General features: G+C 43.4%; 1 protein-coding gene across 21 annotated transcripts in view; it reads right to left on the minus strand.

The window, feature by feature from the left end:
- The window catches only part of KIZ (kizuna centrosomal protein), a 50,463-nt gene that overhangs the window by 9,366 nt on the left and 15,272 nt on the right, over positions 1–25,825 (minus strand). For 12 of the 21 annotated variants that reach the window (XM_054194592.1, XM_054194591.1, XM_054194589.1 and 9 more), the window contains 10 exons: positions 24,746–25,112; positions 21,800–22,049; positions 17,283–17,417; positions 15,976–16,140; positions 14,530–14,680; positions 11,362–11,521; positions 10,284–10,349; positions 6,510–6,610; positions 5,968–6,034; positions 831–930 (listed from right to left, as the gene is read on the minus strand). In XM_054194592.1, coding sequence (XP_054050567.1) covers positions 831–930; positions 5,968–6,034; positions 6,510–6,610; positions 10,284–10,349; positions 11,362–11,521; positions 14,530–14,680; positions 15,976–16,140; positions 17,283–17,417; positions 21,800–22,049; positions 24,746–25,112 — 1,562 coding nt within the window. Of the gene's footprint in view, positions 1–830; positions 931–1,874; positions 2,071–5,967; positions 6,035–6,509; positions 6,611–10,283; positions 10,350–11,361; positions 11,522–12,213; positions 12,746–14,529; positions 14,681–15,975; positions 16,141–17,282; positions 17,418–21,799; positions 22,050–24,745; positions 25,113–25,825 lie in introns of those variants that run through there. The other 9 variants (XM_054194605.1, XM_054194590.1, XR_008465306.1 and 6 more) reach the window with 8 other exon arrangements.

Consider the following 25,825-nt stretch of genomic DNA (forward strand, 5'->3'; position numbering starts at 1 on the left):
TGGCGTAGCAGCAGCACCCTCTTGCTGGGCTGTTCTAATAAGAGCAGATAAGGATCTAAAGCCCAGCCAATATTTCATGTGATGGCTGCGTTATATCCTATTTTCGGCTGCTTCTTGACCACTAATTTGATTGCTGCTGTTTGATTACTGTTACATGCCAACGAAGAATACATTGAACATCCAACAGAACTGCTCAGGGACCCAAAGGGAACTGCTGAAGTTTAAAAGAAAAAAAAAAAAGACAAACCCAAACAGAAACATCCCCACAAACCAACTTTTTGTTCTTTTTTTTTTTTTTCCTCCTTTAAAAACAGAACAAACTGCACCCTTTAGGTACATGTAAGGCCATTAATTAAACATAGTCAGTCTGAAAGCAAGACAGGCATGTTATGAATACCCCAGTATCATATATAAAAAAACCCCCCAAGCCCATGAAAAGCATTATCCAGTTACAGCTAGTTTACATCTCAGATACACGGAGAAGAAACCCACCACTTTATTTCTTGAAGACTTTATATTTTATGTCTGCCCCTCTCCTGACAACTCCTATTGTCTGGCCCCTGAGTAGCCCTACTGAGAGCAGCTGTACACGCTAATTTGTGGTTCACTGAGATGTCAATTGAGTCTTAAAATGAGAAAACAACAGCTGCAAAACAATACTTGGCTTTGGCACAAATATTTTCTAAGGTGTACCAAAATTTAAGACGTTTTATTAGATAAACATAAATATGAACCTTACCCCTAGACCAAGTGAAAAAAATAAAATAATCAGAGCTTCTGTCATTTTCTGTCAGTGCATTTCAAGTGTTAAAGGATTTAACATTTTTTACCTTGGGAAGGGAGGACTTCTTTCATTCGATGAAGAACTAGTTTCCAAATGCATTTCTTGGCTTGCTTTTGCTTTGGAACTGTTATCGCCACTATCCCAACCTGTTAAGTAAAAAGGATGACATATAAATTTTTAAATAATAACGGCTGGACCTTACAGCAGCGTGCAAGTCCCTAGCAGCAACACACTCTTATTTTCAAAGAGACAGACGTAATGCCCACACTCTTGGTTTGATGACAAAGTCTAGAGATGGAGCACGCACCACACGGTTAGGGCGTCTGCCTCAAGATTGTTTGTTCACAGTTCGGTGAAAATTAGTTAAAAACACAAGAAAGTAAGATTCCAACTTAATTATCTAATAATTAAGTTATCTGATGATGATTTCTTGTGAATAGTGAAGTTTTTGCACATTTTACCTCATTTTCGGAAAAAGAGCAAACACTGAGATTCTCTTAAGAGCTGTCTTGTATCATTGCAACTTTAAGCAAAACTTAAAGGATTTCTAGGGTCTTTTTACTCTTTTTTTTTTTTAATCCCTGAGTTCTCATTTACTTTAGCTAATCAAGAAGTAAAGTTATGTTTATTCTCTTTCCCCTTAAATGTAGATTATTTTGGATAGTTACAGCTCTCAATATTATTTGATACAACAGTATTTTTCAACCACTTTCTTGAAATAGAGCTGTGTTTGGGAGATGCAAATCTTGGGATTTTTATTACTTAAACAGCCAAACACCCAACTATTTCAAAATCTTTTATCCACGCTTTCCTTTCTTTCCTTTCTCCTCCCTCTGTGTATCTCATTTCCATTCTGCAGAGATTGATTAAAAAAAAAAAGAAGAGGTAAATGAATTCATTCACTGGAATTGTACAATTGCTCATCTTTGTACTCACTTCCAAAGAACACGATGCTCAAGTACAAATCCCACTTTAAAAGGCTACTTTGCATATATATATAGGACTGAAATTATAAACAAGCCCTAACTGTTACCAACTTCATTCCAACCCAGGACAATTTAGTGTTTCTGTACATCTTGGACACTCCTACATTCTAACTGGCCACGCACGCGAGCAGTCCGCTCCAGCGGATCACACCACTCTGCGCTTGGATTTCAGCGGCAGAAATCCTGCTCGGTCTCAGGCATTTGCAACAAAGACGTCTGACTGGCACAGGAGATGGCAGAGCTCAGGCACTGGAGCTGCACCGGCAGCAGCATGCTGCTTCACGGACCAGAGTCTGACTGCTTCCCAGAGGATGTATGAAGGAAAAAAGAAAAAAAAATAATCAAGAATGAAGGAAAAAAGAAAAGAAAAAAAGGGGGGGGGGGGAGGGAAGGGCAGGGGGGACAGCCCCCATATCCCTGTGATGTACATGGTGTAGAGAAGCAGAGATCTGCTGAGATCGCAGAGGACGTCCTGGATGCAAGATCGATGGCAGCTCAGAGCTGCAGACGGAGCAATGTGGGCATTCACTGGGAAACCACTGACCACAAAGGAACGAGTATTCACACTTGTTTGTACATTACTTTGGGAAAGCAAAAAAAGCTAATTTAATCTAATCAAGTCAGAACTCCCAAAACCTGCTTTCCACTCCAGTAAAGCACTTAACACAGGCATATTTTTCAGGACTCATCGTGTACAGATTCAAACTACAAAACACAATGTGGTCGAGATTACGCCCTCGCTTTTTGCCTGGGATAGAACTGGCTTTGCTTCAGGAGAGCATTGCCCTGCCTCCAGAAAACCTTGCAGAAAGCAAGTTGTGCCTGGCTAACAGAATATGATAGGCCAAAGACTCTCCAAACATTCAAAATCCAATTATGTGTGCCCCCAGATGTGGCTCCGGCGTGTCCATGGCTTGCTCCTTGTGTGAAGAACGTGAAGCGAACAGCCTCCACACACATCATCAGCTCTGACCACCCTTCCCATTTCAGCCCTGCACGTGCAGAGGGACACATCCACTTCATTACAGTCTGTTAATGGACTGAACGCTTTTCATCCATCCCAACCACAACAGGTAGAGAATTTGTGAGCGGATGGTAGCTTCAGAGGGTGTTAGCACCTGATGTATGCCTCTCAAAGCCTTCCCTTTGTTTCAGGCTAAGCCTGAGAACCCCACCCTGAGCAGGGACCCGATACCCAGCTTGCTGTCGATGGGGTCCCCTGCAGCAGGAACGTATCTGCAAACTCAGGGAAGTGCTTCTACCTGGGCATGAGTAGGCAGAACTCAGCAACTCTGAGCTGCTGTCGAATGTTCTTCCCATCCCTCACGGCAGTGACACAGAGCCCATCTTTGATCCAGGCATACCTGCCACACCTTTCCAGTTGTCACTTCAAAGTCCAGGTCTTTGCCAGCTCTACCAAAACTTGAGCCGGGCCACTGTTGTAGTGCAGCTCTCCTTATGGCTTTTGCATGCATACCAGCCTCAAAAGACCATTCCCTCACACTTTCTGTGCCTGCATTGGCGCCCCTTCCTTCACTACGTCAAACAGTAACACAAACTACTTGTTCTTCACCTTTAAGGCCCTTCAGAGCCCAGCTTTGCCCTACCTGTCAATTATAATACAATGCCAGGCTATCAATCCCCACTTGTGCCTTAGTTACACAAGACTGTCATTTTCTTCGAGCATCTTTGTGATTTACATCCCATGTACCTTACAGGAATGGGAGACTCTTCTAGGAACTCCTAAGCCCACCAGCTCACCTCCCTGGAAAGCCTGCCGTGGGGATTCACCTGGGTTGTGGCACCCACAAAGCATCTGACAACGTGTATGCAGTCGGCGTGCAGCGACTGCTGCTTTGTGTGCTGAGCAATCGCCTGGCTCGTACCTCCTCTTACCCCACTCATCTGCGTAATCCCCCTGCCTTCAACAACACGTCTGTAAGTTAGCAGAAAGGAAGAGTCTGGGTTACAGACATGCAGCGCTGACAACAAGGGCAGCCCAACCTGGGCGCACAGCAATACTTATTTTACCATTGTGAGAAAGCACAAGCAATTGGTGCAGTGTACAGGGCAGAGAAAAGAAGATACAACAAACACGCTGCTAGGAGAGAAAACTCTTTAGCACCTCACTCCTGATAGAACTACATCATGCCATAAAGCCCTTATGCAGATCAGTATTTTTCCTTCATAAAACCGATCATTGTGTTTAAGGTTAAATGCAACTTAGTTCAAAATGACACTTTTATTCTGTCTTGTGCATGTGTTTCTACTATTTGTTTTGCCAGAAGCATCTAACTTGCTGTGTGCTGTAACAGCCAAGCACACCCTCTCTGTCACAGGCTGGGGACAGCAAGAGGCATGCTGTGCTAAAACACAAATACATGTTTTTTCCCCCCCGAGCACACAGCAGAACACGATAGCCCTGGCAAGAAAGATGCACTGAGTGGAGAAGAGGCCAAAAAAAAAAAAAAAAAAAAGATGGGTTTAGAGCACATCAGCAGCTGAAACACTTGGATAAAAGAATTGCCAGCACCACAGAAATCATTCAGCAGGGAGCAGCGGCTCTGGGGAGCAGAAGCAGAGACGAGGAGGGCTCCGGGTTGCAACAGTGCTGCTGGAGAGCAGCAGCTCCTGACGGCCGTCTCGTAACACCTCTTGAGCTACATACGGGCTTGCTAAAAAGCACCTCTCCCTTTCCATCCGATTTCAGTAAGTTCTTGCTACATGGGGTAAAAGACAGATGCCATCTGCTTGATGTTCTCTTCCTAAGCAGTTTTTGGAAGGAGCGGCCCCACCGCATCACCAGCTCTCATGCTCCGGAGACAGCCCAGAAGCAACGTAGGCACGCGAGGTGAAGCTGTCCACATGGGATACTTTGAGCATTTACTCAGTCTGAACAGCCAGCCCACACTGCACAGACACGGCTGAACAAGCTTGATAAAACACAGTCTTTAAACTCAAACTGGGATGCTAATAATGGCAAGTTCTTAATCCAGTCGTTTGAGCAATGCCGAGGGAGAATGAGAGTTGGTGTGCCCCAGACAACGCAGCTCTTCTCGCGCTTTCCCTGTGCATTGTTCCTTCCACTCAGAACTAGCAAAGGATCTGTGATACCACTATTAATTAAAAACACTCCACACTTTTCAACTTTGAATTAATTGTGCAGTCAGCATGGGTCAAAGCAGCTTTCATTGTCAGCTTTTACAATTTTGTTCTGAGCAAAACAGATGTAGTTTTCTTCATTAGCCAACAATTCCAGGAAAGACACATAGTTGTTGCATAATGAACCACTATTATTTTGTTCTGCTGAACAGTTAAAGTGATCTTTAACCCAGAACATACTGTACCAGCACAGAACTGAGAAGAAGGTATTTTCTCCATGCATTCCCCCTATGGCCTAGGTTGCAGTGCCTATCAATTTATAGCCAAGCACCTCAGTGGCTAAAAAAGTGATGCGATGTAGTTTTCCGCAAATGAAGAGATAAGAAAGCTCTTGGCCTTGTACTTGCAACATCTATATCTTGCTAATTGTAGTACCTCTCTCACAGAGAAAGCCCACACTTTTTAAACATCAAAACCAGCGTTAAAGCCGTGTACTGCAGCTAGAGTCCCAGCACAGAAAAGTCATCTGCAGACACCAAATCGTCTTTCTACAATCTCCAAGAGCTTGACTCAGCCTGTCTGGAAATGGGAAAGGTAATCCACAAGGCTGCTGGTTTTTAAAATGCAGACTGGGAAAACAGAAATACCACCGCCTTCATGCATAGCCCGTACAGTTTGTGAGCAAAACTGAAACGTTCAACCTGAACAATAAAGCACGTAAGCAAGCCATAGCAGTAGTATAGTAGGCGGAAAGAAACAAGAGCACTTTATATGCCACTCAAAAGCAATAAAGAGCTATCATCCATTATTTCCAATAACAATCAATAATCCCATATGCAAACAGAGGCTGTTGGAAGGCGAAAGACCCCAGTGCTTTCGCGGACTCCACCCAGACACATAGCTGCATTTTCTTCCCTTACACCAGTGAGAACCTACACCAAAAGGAACTTTTCTTTTTCTGTGTACTTTTATCACCAATAAAATAGTTAGCGGCTTGGGTATTTCAGCTGTCAGTAGATTTCAAAGTCAATAATGCCTTGAAAGGAACATTATCAGGATCAGCAGAGCCTGCGAGCTGTGTAGTTTTACAGTTACCTTGGCAATAGTTACTACATCCACATTCAGAAGTCCTGGTAGGTCTGGGCTGCCATGCTGCTGGGTCCTGTACCAAAATAGAAAACTAACAACAGCTCCTGCCCAGAGGAACTTTAAATCTGAACAAGCTCCTCCACCACATTAACACTAATTACTTGGCTTGCTGATGATCTACAAAGAGCTATGCAGCATTAAAGGTGGGCCACTGCCAGCACGCGAAGAGCTGCTGTGCACTCCTCTGCCTTGGGACCAGAGGTGCAAGAGCTGGCTGTATACGGGCTCTTAAACGCACTGACTTCCCTTGTGATAAAGCAAAAAACTTGCATACAGTCGGAAGACAAATGCTACCTGCAAGGATACAAAGGATGTGCTCTTTGGAGAGCAAACAGATGGAAAAAAATCTCCAAATTAAAACGTGATCAGAACACTGCAGTAACCAGTACCCAGATGTTGGTCAAATGCCAACAACTATCTCCTCCCTGCCTTTAAATGAAAAAACAAAAAAAAAAGATAAATACTCTTATAATAATATACCAACGTACAATACTATCCTCTGAAAAGCAGACATTTGGATGACCAGTGGACTCAGGAAATCCCAAGGGAGCAAGCCATCCAGTGAGAATACTTCTCGAAGCTGCTGCCTCTGTTGAAAGATCGAAGAATTTCCACCCAGAATTTGTAACTATAAAAAGACTCTCAGATCTTTCAGGAACTTAAGTCAAGCAGCGTAAAATACCACCTACTGGAGTATATAATCCAAACTAATTTAAGCAAAATGTACGATCTCACGCTGTCTCAAGGTAGTTCTGTCAGACCACAACAGTAGCAGCAATTAATCCCGTGCAGATTAACTTTTTCCATAACAGTAGTTCCGAATGGGTTGATATCAAATGAAGGGAAAAGTTGGGCAGACTTATTAATGCCTTTATTAGTGCACTCCAAGTGAAACCTTGGGAACCTTTTAGGTTCAAGCTCAAAGGAGGACCTCACCGGGAAGGACGTGTGGGCGTGGGAAAAGTGTTGGCAGGATTATTGGCTCATTAAAGGTGACCTAAAAAGGAAAGCAGAATTGGATTTGTGCTCTTTCATGTTCCCTTATGATATATAAGGAACAGCTAATTTTTTTTTTCTTCTTAAGAGGGTTTTTCCTCCTTATTTCTACATTAGAGATTTTATACCCGGAGAGAAGCTGGAAGGTGACATTCGAGATGGTGTGAAAGTGAAGCCTGATGCCTGGAGAAGTAACACCGTTTTTATTCAAATGCTTTATAGCTTTAACAACTATTTAAATCAAAGACATAAACGCAGGGTAGAGAGAGAATCTGGTTTTGTTAAAGATTTAACAAACCTACCCCTTCAATAAAATCAGTAAGTTTCCTGTTCATAAATGAGACTGTTACAGTCATGCAACAAAACAAGAAATAATGGATTTTATCCTTTCTTTTTAATTTCACATTATTCGCCTACCTCTGAAACAGCAAAAAAGCTGAACAATTTCTTTTACATGTCTTCCCACAATAAAAAACAAAGCATCCATGAGGAAAATAGGAACAAGTCCACATATCCTCCCCTATCCTCATATAACCTGGTATAAAATGAGATTGCTATTAATAGCTAACTCCTCTCTGGGTGAGACCATACATCAAATACAATCCTTTCGAAGTCAGTTATCACAACACGGCATTCCACAAGCTTAGGACAAGGCTTTAGGAAAGAAACCAACTTTATGCTACAAACTACATCGCCCCCACGCCCTGAGATGACTATGGGTTTGAAAAGCTCACGTGTCCTGCCACGGATGGGAACGGCAGATGTTCAGAAGAGCTCCAGGTGAAATCAGTCCTTGCGTGAGCAGTTTCAGGTACCAACACAGGCTGTCTCTAAGGGGCAACCAACACTGTGCCAGCTACAACTCTAAAGCCCTTTTCCCCAAAACCACACAGCTATTACTTTCCTCCTCTATAGGCAATGAAGAAAAAAAACCAACAAATATTTCTGGAATATTTACAGAATATTAAAATAAATAAATATTTTGGGGTTTTTTTCTGTAACAGAAGTAAAAGAAAAACAAAATTACAGAAGCATCCGTAAAACACCATCGCAGAAGACTGTGTGGAAGCACATCCACCTAGCTCTCACAATGAAGTCCACCAGAACCCAAAAGCCCCAAAGGCTTCCAGTGTTTCAAACCAACACTTAAAGCCCTTAAAGAATGCAGCAAGTACCAAAAACCACAATATTTGTACCTCTAAAGCTGAGAAAAAGCTATACAGCAAAATGATCATGTATAGAATGGACACTAAATATCAGTTCATCTAAACACAAAGCCGAACCCTAAACCAAGTCATTTGAGCCCGAAAGACAATGCACAGAGATGCTGCCTCTATTTTAGGCACAGAGCAATTTCAGAGCTCCAGGGCCACCATCTACAGCAAATAATGATGAACAAAAGGAAAAAAAAGCGACAGGCTGGAAGGGCGAGGAGCCAGAAGAGAACAAGAAGCCCAGAGAAGATCATGGGCTGAAGATGAATCGCGTCTGAAAGGAGCGACTTTGCTTTCAAGTGAGATGTGAAAAACCTCACTCCTAGAGACAATGTGACCACTGGCTACTGGAAACACGCTGCACCAAAACAGTAAATAAAGCAGAGTTAGAAAGAACGGATTTTAAACTGAAGTTACTGCTTTCAGTGTTTACGTTAGGGAGTGTTTCTCAGAATTTTTGCCAATAGGAAGTATTAGTATTTGCATGCTCATTGAGTAAGAAAGCTATAGGAGAAGTAGGGAAGGGGGATGTCCATCATGGCATGGCTTTTGACTAACTGACATCTAACACGGCAACCAGCTACACAGACCATCAGGGTCCCCAGCAGGAAAAACTGCAATAGAGAATTGCCTTGCAAATTTGTATGCCAAATCATAGCTAAAACCAGTACCGATAAGTCATAAAATTCAGGGTGAGAAGCAAACCGAAAGCCGTGGCAGCTACGGAGATCCAAACTCAAGAGCCAGTATTCGTCTTAAAAAAAAATAATAAAAAAAAATAGCATCGCTGATGGCATTAGTTAGATAGAGTCACCATTCCTGACACTGTTCTTGCTGGCACCCTCTGCAGTTTAGAGAGCTTAAATCCCAATACTCAAATTTAAGTCCTCTTAAATTACAATCAGAAAATCAAACCAATCCCAAGACTTGCAAAATTTTACATTTATTTTCAAATGAGAAGTGTGTTTTGTTTCATGAAAAAGTTTTAAGTGACTTTTAATTCCTCTGAAACTTCAATGCAAGTCGTGTTTTAAAATACGTTGCCATGTGTGACAAAGACATTTTAAGAAGCAGGAAAATGGAAAGCATTCTACTCCCTGGGAAAAAAAAAATAATCTAAGTTTTACTGGGCTAACTTGCAATATTATTGCTGCAGTATAATTCAGGAATACAAGAAGCACATTTTTATATTTCAGCTGCAAATTAGGCTCAAAAAGCAGCAGAGGAAAACCTCTATAGAGAAATGAATTGCTCTCCAAAAGACAGGCTATTTCGAAGCCGTAAAAGAGCAGAAAAGCAACAGTGAGCGTTGCATAAGCAGATGCCCTCGCACCTTTCTGTCAGAGTACACACCTGCATAAATAAATATTTAGCCAAACATCAGAATTTATATGGAAGCAGCCCACCACTTTACAAAATCAGGCAAAAGCAAATTGAGACTCATCGCAAAGAGCCCTGCCCTGAATACTAATGCATTATTGATAACTCAGGACCGAAAAGCAGCGACATCTCAGGATCCTGAGCAAGCCTCATACATCTGCTGCGGGAGGATCTGAACACGTCTTGATAAAACCTTATTGCTAAAAATTTTGTGTTATCAGGCAGCTTTTGTAACAGAGGCAAAGGAACGGCTTCCCGGCTAGCAGGGTTTTTCCCTGCGTTTATTCTAATGATACACATTCAATTACTCGAGAAAAGAAAAGAATCAAATCAGAAACATCTGTAGTTTGCCATATAATTACTGGATCTTCCCCATGGAGACTGACCTTTGTAACACTGATACCGGGACCTGAAAGGCTAAATGACAGGATATTCACATGGTTTAAATGTATAACATGATTACAAGGAATTAAATAGGCGCTGTTATTTTCCATCTTGGTTTACGTTAACATAAGCGTGGACTTTATGATCTTACGTTTAATCTTTGCGCTCAGTATGTAGTAGCTGAATTTACCCACTATTAGTGGACTCAAACCACTAAAATACCATGTTTTCATTATATAATAAAGTTGAATACTGGATTCGAGGTTAATATGCAGCCATTACTTTTACCTGTAATAGGAATCTTTTCGACCGCGCTTTCTTCCTTGCTCTCATCTTCACACCAGCTTGTGACTTCTGGATGTGAACATACCATAATGAAACACATTTCAAAGTCACAGTGATCAGACTGGTTTGTTTGCTTTTAAGCCCTACTCCCTTTAATTTCTCACTTTTGTTATCTCTTGTTTATTGATCTAAACTATCCATTACCGTTCTTAAAAGAGGCACCTACTGTGAACTTTCCTCGCATGTGAGGCTACCCTGCCTCTCTGTAGCTTCCAGAGAAAAGGACAAGCTAACCAAATGTCTTAAATAATTTAAGACCCAATGGGATTTAGGAAACAAACAACCCACAGTAACTCTGCGATCTCGTCCGGCAGCCCGACAGCAGCAGCGTATATCATACCGACTGCGGAAAATTAGTTTAAATCAAAGTCTCAGTCTCCTCCGCAGATAAAAGTCGCGTGAATTTAGGAGGCCTAAAGCAGTTTGTTTACATTTGCCGTGTAAAGAGCATTGCAACCTAATTGCCTGTCTCTTCCAGACTTTGATGTAAGGGATGCTCTGAGAGCAGACTGAGCAAGTTGCCGTCGCCAGTTATTACACCAGACTAATATATTACTTCCTTATCTAAAGAAATTAACTGGGTTTTCACAAACGCATTCACCTTCTAAGCTCTGAAATGGCACCACACACCTTTCTCAGCATGAACCCTTTTATTTTTGAAAATTTATTCTGCGGTCTGGCTTTCTAATAAAAGGCAATGAATATATCCCACAATTTCTAAACGTTAGACATTTTTTAAATACATGCACACCTCTAGATCCAATTTTAGTAACAGCCACGAGGCTTGCTTTTCTACTCCTGCAGAAAAAAAGTAGTCACAATAGGCATCACTCATTTTAAGAGGTAAAAAGAATGACAAACAATACTGAGATATTTAGGAAAATCCCCTAAAGTTCCTTACAAATATACATTAATTTGCCAGTCACTATAATACAGTCCCCTGCAGATTTGGATAAAAAAAAATGCATATATAGAGGACAATAACTTTGAGCACACAGCTGGACCTTTTAACACTTGTTACCTTGTTCTCCTGTGCTGGTGAGCTGGGTAGTGTATTTTGCCTGCTTTATTTCCCCACCGTCGTTTGGTATCAATGGCAAGCTGTAAGATGATTCATTACTCTGAATAGATGACCTATCTCCACACTCTTCTGGAAGGACTTCTCTCAACACCGGTAGAGCCTACAGCATTAAAAAAAATAAAAATAACCACAGCCCTATTATCCTTCATCTCGAGTGATTCCCAACATACGTTTAGGCTAATCTATACTTCACGGTGTAATCTGTTTCCAGGGTGTTTTTGTTAGATGCTAAATTACCTCCGAGTTCAATCGGCACTGGCTCAGGAATTGCATTCTGCCTTGATGTAATGCAAACTTTGAATTATTCTTTTAAATCAATAGGTTTTCTGGAAACGCTTAGTATTCCCTGCCTCACACACTCGGGGTAAGCAAAACCGAAGGGTGTATCAAATATGCTGCAACAGCAACAGACTGAAAAGAAATCTCTCCGCTTCAGGCACACAGCAATAAGGCAAGTTAACCCACGGCGTTAGCAAAGGCTGCAGCTTAAAACACTGCCGAGACGGATGAACCTGAAGGCAGAGAACCCGACGCACAGCTTGCCCAAGCTAGCCTCAGCCAGGCGGGGTTCCGATTTTAATCCACGTTATTCCTGCACGCTCATAAAGTTTGTTCTCTCCCGCCTGTGCGTGCAGCCCTTCGCAGCAACGCTATTCAGACCTCCGCAGTTCAACGTATTTTTGACACAAAAAATTAAGTTGAAAGCCAGTGCCTTTATAGGGATCTGAACATATTGTAAACATGGCTGAGTTAAAAGCAGGCTTAAAATAAAGCAAGCACTTCTTAGGTTACCATCCACTTGTGTTAGAAGTACTGTGTGTGGCTTTGTAAAGCTCCTTCTGAGAGCAGGAGAAATCATCCTTCCTGGCATTTATTATTTCACAAAGAGCAGCAAAGGTTTTTTGGGCATCCCTCCTATCTCTTCTTTACTCGTAGGGTGTTCCTCTTGATTTTATTTTGTAACACAAAATATGGACTTGAGTCTTTAAAGTCTGCTAAATTTTCTGCTCTAATTGTTTAATAAAACAATAAGCCTGCAGTGCTGAGGACCAACACCTCAGAGGGAACTCCAGGTTTTGTAACTCCGGGGTGGCCAGCATCTCCATCAGGGCGAGAAGACGTCTAACATGCTGCACGAGCCACGCGGGTCTTATTCTTACAGGAGTCTAACTTGGCTGAAAAGGGCACTGGATTCCACAGCTTCCACAGCCAAGAGACTTTCCCATTGCTCAGAAAAGGTGTTTCTACCACACCAGCTCCCTATGGCTGGCCCATGTCCACAGGAACAACACCCAGTTTTCTTAACAGGGCTAACAGGAGAAATCTGTGCGAGAAGACAAAAACTGATAAGACGACCTAAGAGAATAGAAGACAGACATAACTTAACGATAAGAGATGAGGAGAAGACAGGCAGGTGGACAGACAGACTTTGTGGACCACTGGAATGAGTAAGATGCTTGAAGGCACTGCAGGAGAAGGTGGACCTGCTGCTGGTCATCAGCAAAGCTCTGTGGACCACAAGCGCTGATGAGGACAGAGCTGGCAGACTTGACAGGTCTGTTTGTATGGTCAGGAGCTCAAATTCACCCCTTGCACCTTCACCCTGCTGCCTGGTTGTACAGTAGCATTGTCCAGTGGGGTTCCTGACAGATTTTTTTTTTTTTAAAGCCCTCAGAGAAATAAGTCAACAACATGGGCCAAAAATTCAAACTTTAGAGTCATAAATATTTAAGATCCTTAAGTGCAGATTGCATATGAGTTCACTACTACATTACACACGTTTTATGCTAAAGCAACTGTTCCTGTACATGCATGTTGTGTAATTTATATTGATCCTGTTCTGTGCAGCCTGCTTGGAAATAAGGTGTTTCAAAAGTAGAGGATGCATCCTGTCATTAAATTTGACTGGATCCACTTAATAGGTAATACAAATGTTAAATGCATGTGTGGTGGCCACAGTAACACGTAGTAAACAGATTATTACTGCATATATTCACCCATAAAGCTTGTGTTATTGAGCTTTGACTTTGTAAAAGTTTTTACATGCAATTATAAATTTATGTATGGCATTTGTTTATCTGTCACCAGCGCAATAATACATTCCTTGCTCATCTCTTCTACTTGACTGAACGTTTTAAGGACAGAATACAAATTACTTATCCATATAGAGTAAAATAAGTTACCCTGGCTACAACTGAAAGTGTAAAACTGACTAAAATATTACATCTTCATTATTTATTTCAAATGCTATTAAAACTAGAATACAGCAAAGCAGTTCAAACCACTTTTTAATTTCTCATTCAAAATTAGAGGAAAAATTTTTTTTGCAAGTATTTTTTGGGGCAAAGCATGGGGCCAACTCCTTAGCAGCAGGCTGCCTGGCAGACCTCCCCATTCCCACCGCAGGGGTGGCGCAGAAGCAGCCGGGACATCGCTTCAGTGTCAGCGTCTCAGCTTTCCTGGCATGGCTGCTGCCCCGGTGCTGGAGGCAGCAGGGATCGGAGCCAAGCCCTCCCCTCCCAGCGCGGCTGGCTGCTCTGAGTTTGCAACAAAAGAGGTCAGGGCGCTGGGGTTCTACCTAATGCCAACTTTTTTTTTTTTGGTGAAAGTTACTTTATAACCTTTTGCATTAACATGTAAAAAAATAAGCATGCTACCATTTGTAAAATGCTCTGCCTATTCAGTGTACCAAACATAACTCTGTTTAAAAAAAAATTCAAATACATCATTCGTGATAAAAAGCTACTAAGCCACAGAGGAAGACAGATGATACAAGCCTTGTGATAAATTCACACCACAGCAAACATGTAAGCGTGTTTAAATAAATAACTGGTTTGAAGGGTGAAAAACACACCCTCCTGGAGACTGTTTTCTTTGTTGCATGAAGTGCTGTACATGTTTGCCCCGAGACAACTGAAGAACTTGTATTCTCTCCTTGCCCGCTTCCTAACCATCTCCAAGGCTGATTAACAAATGCAGACTGCTTATCGGTCCCCTTAAAACCCACACACTGGATCACAATATCAGCACAAGGCTCACCTCACCTTAATGGCACAAATTAGTCTCCAGATGTCATTGATTTAGATATTATTAGATGCAAGTGCTAACCTGGTTGTCTTGCAACTTCTTGTCAGAAACCAGCAGGCTTCCAAACATCTCCACCACTTCTTCGGTGAGCTGAACCTGGTGCTTTTTCAAGAACAAGGCATGGTTGCTTAAGGAAGTCCGCAGCATGTCCACATCCCTCTGCTGGTCTGGCCTGAGAAACAAACCCAAAGACCATTAGTGGGACACCCCACATATACAAGACTCACACCGGTGCCATGCTACTCATTTATCTAGACGAGCGGGTCAACATGCAGTGGGAAAACTCATCACACATTTTGTCCTTCATTTATGCTTTCTTTTAAAAATGTCCAAAGTGGAAAATGTAAGAAATCACTCGTGACTTCTCCAAATATCAGGACGACGGGCGGGCGCAATCGTGATGTCTGTCCCAAGAGACATTAAACCTTTTCTGCAGCCCCTGGTCTCAGCCTGGCGCAGACCTCACTTACTGCATCAAGCACTCTGCTGGGCACCCACTTTCCCAGGCTTGTCTTTTTTATTTCCAGAATTTTTATTTTTGAATAAAAGTGCCTTTGAATAGAAGTGCCAGAAAATATAAATACTGCAATCTTGTTTGCCAAAGATGTTTGTTTTTCCAGTTGCTCCAATGAAGTTTCACAGACAGAGGAGTGAATTCCAATTAACTCCACAAGTGTTTGTCCCTAAGAAACCATTCAGGGAATATAACAACGTATTAGTGCTTGGCAGGCATATCAGCCTCGAAAAGAGAACCAGGTATAGTTAAATAGACCATTCTTCAGTGCTCACAAGTGCCCCAATCCTGCTAACACTTGAGCATTGCTGAGCCTGTAACAGGGAAGAAGGTCTAGACAGAAGCTAAGTAAGGAAGAATGGAAATTGTTTTCATTACTGCATTAGAGAGAGTTAAAAAAAAACAGCAACAAAAATAATCATTCTCGCTTGTCCTTGTGGCATACACACAGGAAAAAACTGCATTTTGAATAACTGTGGTTTATTGTTTTTAAAGGCTATATGCATCTTCTGCTTCACAGAAAAAATAATTTGCTTCTCAAAATTACATTCCCCATCCTTACGTGCCTGAGACTCGCCTTGAAGATCACAGAAATTACTGGCTAAGAGGTCTCTGAAGTTAATACATTTCCCTCCCTGCCAGACCAGCCTGGGGTGGAAGATGCTGCAGACTCAGCAAGATGGGAGGACCTGGCCTGAGTGCTGCCCGGCAGAATAAGATTCACCATCAGTGAATGAAAAGGAAAATAAATGAATTTGCTTAATGTTCTCATTTCGAGTCACACGGCTGCTGCCAAGATGCGTAAAGATCAGCACTCAGATGTCTTTATTTTCCAGTGCAACTGGAGGTCCGGCCCCAGGTCTGCTTTCTCTGCACCAGCAAGGCAGAGCAGACTTGGGAAGAAAGAAAAGAATGCTAATCACACCCACATGCAAGTTTTGCGTCTGCGATACCTGGTTTGCTTTTCATCCACCGCTCTACCTTTAGCATCAAGTGTATTCTCAGGTACGAGGCATCCACTCAGCGCACTCTGTAATAAAGCCCGAAGCTGATGAAGGACAACTGCTTCGCATTCTTCAAGGTCGTCTTCTTTCAGGCTGCTGGCCCGATTACAAAAGCTACAAAATAAAGCAGATATTACCTGCAACGTTTGTTTAAAGCCCAGATAGCCAGCATCAGTTTGGAGGCAGAATCTGTAATATTTCTCCTGGCTAATGGGTTAACCGGTCAGACAGCCCAGAGGGACAAACATCTGTGATGCGAAAGATGCACAACAGGACAGGAAGGGCAAACCCAGCACTTAGAAAACACCAGGTTTAATCTCACACCTTTGCTTTTTGACAGGGAGAGAGGAACCTGTGCACATCCACTCAGTAAAACAGCTTCTTGACCAACCAGCCCCAACTATGCCGTGGCCAAAGCAGTTATTTCACAGGAACCCATGTCCAATGGTAGGCTGGAGGGGTCAGGTCAGTTTGGGAACCCTTCCTCCTAATTCCCTAGAAACCCTCTAACCATTAAGTGCTTATGAGAATCCTAGTTTATGGAGGCTGACATAAATAAAATTACAAAGTTCTTCTAATAAACAGCCCATGCTGTGGAGGGACAGTGAGGGCTCTCTGACCCCAGTTTTGTTAACACATGGGTTTTCATGATTCTTTTCACTCTTTTACCTCAAAGAAGAAATTATTTTTTTAGTTATTGTTGTCTACCTCAGCGAATCATATCAGCATTACTAGCTAAGGGGATGCTCTCATTCTTGGAAATAAGTATTTACTTCACTTAAGGGATCTGTGGAGCAAGGCTGCAAAAAGTGCTACATTTAGGAAAGAGTATTTGTTGGAGTAATTTGCGTATGTGCTCCTAAGTGCCATATTTCAGCTCTCCAATGACATTAAAACAGTGGAAGGGGAGGGAGGCCTCTTAGCAACTGGCAATGTTTGTTTGCAGGAGCCCGCTTGCTCTTTGCACCAGCCATTTGTCACCGCAAGAGCGAGGACCCCTGGCTCAAATCTCAACAGGCTCCTGCAAAGCTGCTCGGTAACAGCCTCTTGCCATTGCTCACCTGAATTCAATTAGAAGCGTGTAAGCAATCAACAACAAAATTACTACAAGCATTACGCTGGACGTACAGCAGCAAGCAAACAAGAACAAAGGGGATGGGGTTCAGGCATAGGCAGCGCTGCCCACCTCCCTGGTTCCTGCCTGCTGTGCAAGGGCAGCAGAGAGGTGAGGCAGTTTGCGGAGAAGCAGCATTAACCTGAGCAGCTCCGCCGTCCCCATCGTCCCCACGTGCTCGCCCTGGTACAGCGCCCGGTGCTGGGGTCTCGTCCTCACCACCACGTCTTCTATCAACTGCAGCGCACAGGAGAGTCCTGCCAGCATCCCGCCGTGCCTGCGGAGGGACAGTAAACAGGGGTTGAAGTGACTTGAGTTGCGACAGGTATTTTAAACGCATTCCCACCACACCAGTTGGAAAAAATAAACACCTCGGTTTAGCCTTCGAAAGCAAACAGCAGCAAAAACCACATTGCTTGAGCTCTGTAGAAAGAAAAAATAAAAACAACACAAAACCAAAAACACACGAGCAAACAAGCCATCCAAAAAATCAGCCAGGGACTGAGATGCTGCATTGAAATTAGCCTGCTCCAAGTAGTTTAATTCCTTCACCTCCACAATCGGAATAAATCTGGTGACCACCTACAGGTACGGGGACATAACTGGGATCTCAGAGGGGTTTTGATGAAGCTGCACCTCTATAATGATGCAAATTAGGACTTAAACATTGAAACAATACATCAGGCTAATCCTTGAACAGAGGTGTAAATGGCTATTCAGGTCCAGCCCGGCTGCTTGCTTTGTTGGGGACTTTCCAGGCCAGGTCTCCAGCAGCAATGCCCGCCAGCAGAGCCCCACAGGCAAAATAAAGATTTCTTTTTTTTCGCCCCCCCATATGTAGAAGCTGGCATATTTATACAGTTAACCATGATTTATGCTCCCCCAAGTAAAAAGCTCTGTGCATGAAAACTTGCATCGTTTTTGCAATCATGTTAAGCTACACTGAAAAGTTGTGTTTTCCTTCAGACTGTTGGGCAACAGCGAACAATTAAGGGGGAGCTGCCGTGCATTTAGTCGAGTTTCCTAGACGTTTAATAAGCAAAACAATACCAGGGAGATCACATATGCAGTTAAACAGCGCTTTTTCTTTTCCCCCAGTCTTACAAACCCTGTATTTTAGCAGCCGGCTCATTTCCCATTGTTTTTCTCCCACTGGGTGGTCCTTCCAGGGTGCCACTCGAGAGGGATACAATAATAAAAAGGGAAGGGGAAGGAAGGGACACCAACATAAAGAAAAACAAAATGTATGACAATCTGCAGCAGGCTACGGATCAGAGGTCAGCAAACAAGAGGTCCTTCTCTTTTACAGGTTGCTTCCTGGAAACAGTCTGATTAAGCTGACAGCTTGAATTATGTGTTACATTTTGTAATGCACAATCCATCTGTGCTAAGTCCTCTTCAATGCAGCTGAAGCAGCACAGGCATAAGCTCTGCCTTTTTCCACCCCCTCAGCACAGGCCTTAAAATAGTCATCATCTTTCTCTGTGCTAATTCTCAGAGACCCTCTCCCCTCCTCCCGCTCCCTGGGTTTAAGCCCTTAAAGAAAGGGCTGGGTGCTATAAGGAATGGTAAGAGGATACGGAACCTTTCACCTCCGGTTCAGCAGCTCAGACTGACAACAAGCAGCCAAGGACTGGAGCTATCAGACAGCTTTACCTGGCGGGAGGGGAGATGGGGTGCCAGGTGAACAAGCCAGCCAAGCCACCCGCTCGCCAGTGGGCTCCTGGGCTGCAGATCTGAATGGAAAATACACGGCCCAGGCTCTCGCGCAGGTCTGAGCTGGCAAGACAAGTCTGAAGATGCATGTGTACAACCTCTGATCAATGCACTCGCCCAACCGTGCTCCAAAACACAGCATTTAGTTATTAAAAATGATGTTTTTGGAAAATAAGGTAGCAAAGTCACAGCACCCCACTGTGAACTGCAACCAACGGGTAAAGCTTACATTAAATAACCTTTCATAGCAACATCGTTTTTCTCTGGTTAATAACCTGATGATGTTATCATGATAACCATTCCCCTAGGTGGAAAAGGCAGTTTGAAATCAGGCTGAACTCACCCAGAGGTAAAATGTGACGTGCAAACACTTAACTGTGGGGAAAAACACTAAATTTTTTTTTTTTTTTTCAAAAAAAAAAAGACAATGGTATTTCTGCAGTAAGGTAGGAAAGGCGTTTTCTCCAAAAATATAAACTCGCGACTTCCTGACACGCAACAAGGATTTTGTTTTGCCTTTCGAGTGAGCTATGAACCCTGCACATGACAACTCCTTTCCCCTCCATCACTTGTACTAATTTCAAATAATACACCAAAAGCATACAAATGGCCCAAAGACAACAGGCGAGGAATGATACTTTGTTCGGATGCCACAGCAGCGACACTGCTGCATTAGGAAAGTCCAAACTACAGATATTTTAATTTAGGACAACAAATATAAATAGTTTTGCAAAATCTCTGCCTATTTCTTCAGCCTGCATAGGAATTTCGTAAGAGGAAAAAACACATGGACTGAAGGGACATAGCAAGACCTGTGATATTATTCATTCTGTGAATCTAGCATGATATATTCAGACCAAAAAAGTTGCATTCTCATAGTTTGTGAATTCATATAATTGAAATTCATGTACTAACTACTTGGAAACTTTTCCCCAAGATTTTCAGCTTCTGAATTATTTTGCAAAACTCAAGTGTGCACACTGAATTTCACGTGCATTGGAAAGATGCACTTGGAAAACCCACCTGGTTATAAGCGCAACAATGGAAAAGGCTGCTTATCCCTCCACGAAACCTCCTGTGCCTCCCATTTTTGAAATTTTATCTGCGTGTTAATTCTCAGGTAAAACAAATCAAAATTTGTATCTTTTCTGCAGAAACATCTTAACAGTGGCGATCCCACTTCCATGGCCTTGAGAAACAGAGGTATTCAGCTCAGCATAATCCAAGAGAAAACCACCACGTTCTGGTTTCAGTCGTGCTCCAGAGATAATGCAAGCAGTGAAACCTTTTGTATAATTTAGTTGGGCTTCAAGAGCGTTGCACAGTATTTTCATCAGCTTATGAACAATGAGGCATCACTAGCGTTGACAGGGGGAGAACAAAAGGTTAAATTACCATCACTCAGCTATGACTTCTCTAGCAAAGGCAGGCACTCTATGCAACTTCCCTACGAAGTGTTATGATTAACAGGTGTTATACAAAAGAAAAACTGGGTAAAAGCTATTTAGATGTAAATTAGATGATGTTTCCATAGCAAGCAACAGTCTGATGCAAATGTAAAATGATAAAGTTACAGAAGTGTATATTGATGGCCGCTAGTTTCTGCTCAACTGTCATCTATTAAAATACAAACTAATATTGAAATCAGTAGGTAAGACAACATGACCACGCATGTTGGAAGAATAGATGCGTTAAGCACATTAAAAAGCTGTAAACAACCAAAAAGGAAAAAAAAAAAAAACACCAGCAGCCGGCAAAAGAGTACTCCTCATTCTCCAGAGGTAAAAAACACTGGTATTCTTTTGTATGTGGTCTCCCCCCAACATACAGCCACCACCTAACCACCCTGTATCTAGCTAACCACTCCAGCTAGGAGCATTTTGCATGTGAACAGTAGGGAGTTGGATGCACAAGGTAGGGAGACCCAAGGGGAACAACACCTGCTGAAACACAGCACATGCCTGCAGAAAAGGCTTTCTTCAATATTTCTGTTGTGACTGGGGGCAGGAAAACACTGGTAAGGAGGGAAAAGGGCGTTGGAGGATGCAGAGAACAAGGAAACAGAAGCGTGCTGCTAAGGGAGAGCAGGCAGGAGAAAGGCAGCAGTCGTAGGGCACAAAATTGTGAGGTAAGGCAGCGGTAGGAAGGAAAGGGGACATGGACATGAAGCACTGCAGAGGGAAGCGGCGGCAAATGGACTTTCAGAAGAACTAATAGACAGGAGATAAAGATGGGAGGGATGCTGCTGCAGCAATGCCGTGCAACAAGGCGGGGACCCAGGAAAGGATAACGGCAGTTGGCATAAGGCTGTTCGAGCACAGGGAGGGAGCAAAGCCAGCCCTCCCATCTGACGCAGGCAAACCCCTTGGACCATCTCATTGTGGGTATTGCTCCGTCAGGATGGGGATGTGCTTCCCTGTCTTACAAGGGCATCGCAAGGCTGAAAATCCAGCTGTGATTGGTATTTCAGGTGATACACTGGTATTGCAGTTGTTGTTGGCAATAAAACCCCACCACTTTCACACAGCAGCAGAGGACAAGATGTGCATCTCTGTGTTGTGCTTCCTTCATTCTCTCTCTGCTATTTCCACACAAAATGCTCAAGAAATTCATCCAACTGGAAATTTTAATGTACACAAAACGTGCTGTTCAGTAATTTATAGGTACTATTAAATAAATTTGTTGAAATAAGATTTGCTTATATTTAAAGAATGTCTATTACATTTTAACAACAAACATACTTGCCTCCTCCAAGTCTGACGTGAATGAGATACCTGAAGTCATTTAACCACTAGCACAGAGGTAGCGAAATACAAAATAAGTAAGAATTTTGCCCACCTGTATGGAAGCTTTAGTGCCAGTATCAGCCAGGCTGTGAAAAGAGCCTCCAGGGCATAAGCTAACGAATAAGTACCAGCAGAGAGAAGATACATAAGGACATACCCGTCTGGTGCTGAGCTGACTGAGGGCTCCTTCTGCACTGCAGGAGGGTCTGATGATTGCAGCAGGGAGCCCTCTGCAGTACTGGCATCACTACCCTGCTCCCCACTGGCCCCTGGCAAGGCCGTCCCCTGTGGCACGCTGGGAGCGCTCAGCATCACCTCCTCAGCGCTCACGGGGACGGGGAGCTCAACGCTGCTCTCCCGGTTTGCCTCCTTAAAAGTCCACCAGTTACCCAGGCGAGGCTTTGGTCCTGTAAAAAAATAAAAAAATAATAAATTATTCCCAAAACATTAGCAGGACCAAGGAGTACACCATAGCATAGAGAATTAAACTAAGATTACCTATGCTGTCTGTTCACCTCTTTCAGTTATCATGTGTGTGCGAGAATCCCTCTGCTTCTCCCTTCACTTTGGGTTTCCCTGCCCATGGCCCCGTGTCCTTCTGCACTCCTCTCGCAAGGGGGAGTCTGGGGAGGCTCCAGCCTCCACACTCAACGCCTTTTGGGTTTGCAGCTCTCAGCAGGTGGGAAACAAACCTGGCACTCCTCAAAAACCATCACCGGCATGAAGGCCAGGGCTACTTCACTAAACCGTCTCTGGAGGAATGATGACACAGAAAAGCTAGAAAAAGCTTTTCTTAGAGGAAAAAAGTGCACCTGAAGAGGCTACTATTGTACATATTTTTTAAACCTTGCAGAAGAAACACGTGCCTGGAGGCTTTTAAACTCTACGCATTAATTGCCTTCTCTAAAAGAGGAGAGTACAGGGCTGAATCATGCTTCTAAGACGACAGATACACGCTACTTATCTTTTTATAGAATGCCAAAAGTTAATGGACCAGCTAGTGCTGTAACAAATTAGTATTGCTACAGAAATTCCCAGTTCTTCATAAAATTCACCATGGGTTTAAATTAACCAGCATTTGTACACCTGCTAACGCTACAGCACCCAGCATTTCTGTTTGTCTTGGTCACGGAGTTTCACTGGAACCAAATCACCTAAGGTTTATGCCAAACAGTAGCTGATGCCAGGATAGGCTCTCAGCCTTGCTCCCAAATTTGTGAAGCAAGTTATGTGCAACAGAAATGTCACTACTGCGCTTGCTGGGAAATGAGGATGGAGAGGAACAAAGTTTTGTTCTCCAATTTGCAGGGAGGAGAAAAGGGCCATTTTCTTGCTTCTTTAACCTGTGGGAAATGGGATTTGTTCCTTCCTGTATTTTGTGGTGCCAGAGGCTGGCGAGCACCACTTTGCACCAAGCCAGCAGCAGAGCCCAGTGTGTGCTCGCTCCTGGTATGGGACAGCCAAGCATCTTCATCAGTTCTCATTATTTGCAGTGTGGAAGGTCAAGCTTAGGAGAGCTGGAACAAGCCAGTCCCCTCCACACATTCAAACCTGGACCACATCAGCCTGTTCACTTTGCAACACGCATTTGGCAGACAGACAGACATAAAAAGCCCCCTGGGCACTCTGAGGTGATTACCGTGCCATTTGACAAAGAGCTCGTTTTGATTTTGAACCCAACTGTACAGTTTCTCTGAAGGTAGAGATACTGCATTCCAGAAATTAAATGGGTATTTCTTTCCTAGACACGATGCTGGCCATCTCAGCCTTCCCTGTGGGGAAGAACCAGCGCTTTGCAGCGCCACAGGCAGAGCCTGGGGTTAACGTAAGCCACACTGGACTGGTCTCCTCCCAGTGCCAGAAAGGACAGGTTTTCATTAAAATAGAGAAGTGGCAAATGCATCAGATGAAAGAAAATGAGAGGCAAATAAATTCCTTAGAGAACGAAAAAGGAATGCAAAAAAAACCCAAACAAACCTCAAGAAAGAGAATGTCAGAAAGGCCCCAAGAAGTGGCACAGAAGAGTATCTGATGGAGATGCCAGCTTTCCTCTATAAAGAAAGCCACAATCATTACAGGAGAGCAGGGTTGCCACCAGTTTCCATTATAAATAGTTCCATTTTAGCAATTGTTATGGTGCTTGGAAAACTAGTTTAAGTTGAAAATTGCTATGTTAACTGGCAAAGCATGGGAGAGTATTTCTGCAAGGTCTTAAAAAAAGGAATAAACTGTTACTTAGCGACAAATCTTTTACTGTGACTTCAAAAACAAGTCCATTAGCTTACTTCAAAGTAACCAACCAAGCCAGTAAAACAGCAGAGAACGCATTTTGCCAAGATGGTGGGGGCGGGTGCACAGGGAAAGAAGGAAGAAAAGGAATAAGAAGCTGGAATGCAGTCTTTGAGGGCAGCACGTCTCATCCCAGAGCAAGAGCATCTTGTCTGGGAGATCTGCAGTTCCTTTCTCAGGAAAGTCCAGAACAAGACAGAACCACCATCAAGGAGGAGTTAATCCAACCACATACAGGGACATACTGATCCTCAGTCTACATGGCCAAATCCCAGTTTTGGAAATAAATAAATTATTGTTTACAAGCATCTGAGGGAGAAGGAAACCACTGAATCATTAGAGTTGGAAGGGACCTTAAAGATCATCCAATTCCAACCCCTCTGCCCTGGGCAGGAACACCTCCCACTAGACCAGGCTGCTCAAAGCCCCATCCAGCCTGGCCTTGAACACTTCCAGGGATCAACACGAAACAGAAGAGGTGTACTCTTCCAGTGAAGTAGGTTCACATTAAACCTCTTAAAAAGAGACTCAGACTACTTCAGGACAATCACAAGCACAGCAGTGCAGAAATCTTCACTTTCTAATAGTGAATCTGGACAGGCTTAACCCCCAGCATGCCCAGATGAGCGATCTGTGAGGAAGCAGAGTCAAAAGAAAAAGAAAAAAAGAAAAAAAGAGAAAAAAGAGAGTACTGCTGTGCTTCAGCCAGACTGCAATACATATAGGGGAAACCAGCAGCCATGTGCATCACTCTGGTTGGGATGCATTTGCCCCAGCGCCGGGCAGAGGCAGACAGGCATATGCCCTGCCATACCTGGGATGCTTCCCTGCAGCCATTCCTCCTCAGGTTTGGGATCAGATGCTGAGGAGATGAGCTGCTCGGAGCCTTCCTCACTGGTGGCAAGGTCTCCATGTGTCTCTGCTCCCTCCACTAATGCATCACACTCTAAATCAGCGCTTCTGCTCTCTGGACCAAGTCCTTCAAATGATGGAGAGCATGAAGGCGAGTCGGGCACCAAGCAGCTCTCTGTGGGCTGGGAGGGCTTCTGCCACATGCCCAAACCTCCAGCAGCTGAGACAGCTGATGTGTGGCAACCCATAAAGACTGTTGCTGGATGATACAGTCCTCTTGGCATGGCTGTCTTAGTGCTAATTCCTGCCCGTCTGCCAACACACAGCATCTGAAAAATACAAATGGGAAATAGCTTAAGGAAACAAACAGGCAGCACGTTGCAAATGGAGCTTCTAGAGAATCACATGTTGGTTTCTGGAGAGAAAATTGTCACAGAATTCAAGTATTTTGTATAGTATTATTATTACACAAACACTTGGCGTGCCTTTCTTGCATTCTAGTGTGAAAACAAGGGCCTGGACCTCAAGTGAAGCTCTGTGGACCAAAACAACTAGTGGCAAAAGCACACCGAACCCCCAATCTGGCTAACAGGGACTGAAATACTTGAAGGACTCAAACTAAATCAAAACTCAATCTAAATGGTAACCGGTTTTTACAAGCAGGCAAACTTTCAAAATTAAGATTCCTGCAAAGGCTTCTAAGACCCTGGGCCAAAGCACGACATTTAGATCTACCCACCCAAGTCACTGAAAACACCTTTAAACCCTTGTGCTGTATTTGTGCACGACTGTATAGCCGCAGGTAGCCTGTGGTTTAGGTACTGCAGAACCCCAAAGCCAAGACATGACCATTAGGATGCCATTGCAGTGTCCATGGCACAGCTGGCCTTTCTGGAGCCACCTGCAGGAGCTGCTCTGAGCAACCTCCTTCCTCCTACTCTTCTCATGGTCTTCTCTAGAAGGCAACAGGATGAGAAAGGGTCCTCAGAGAGTTTGAAACATACATCTGACATCGCTTACTTGTCTATATATCCACCTTTGC

This window comes from Rissa tridactyla, chromosome 3 (genome assembly GCF_028500815.1).
Source record: "Rissa tridactyla isolate bRisTri1 chromosome 3, bRisTri1.patW.cur.20221130, whole genome shotgun sequence".
Taxonomy (NCBI): Eukaryota; Metazoa; Chordata; class Aves; order Charadriiformes; family Laridae; genus Rissa; species Rissa tridactyla.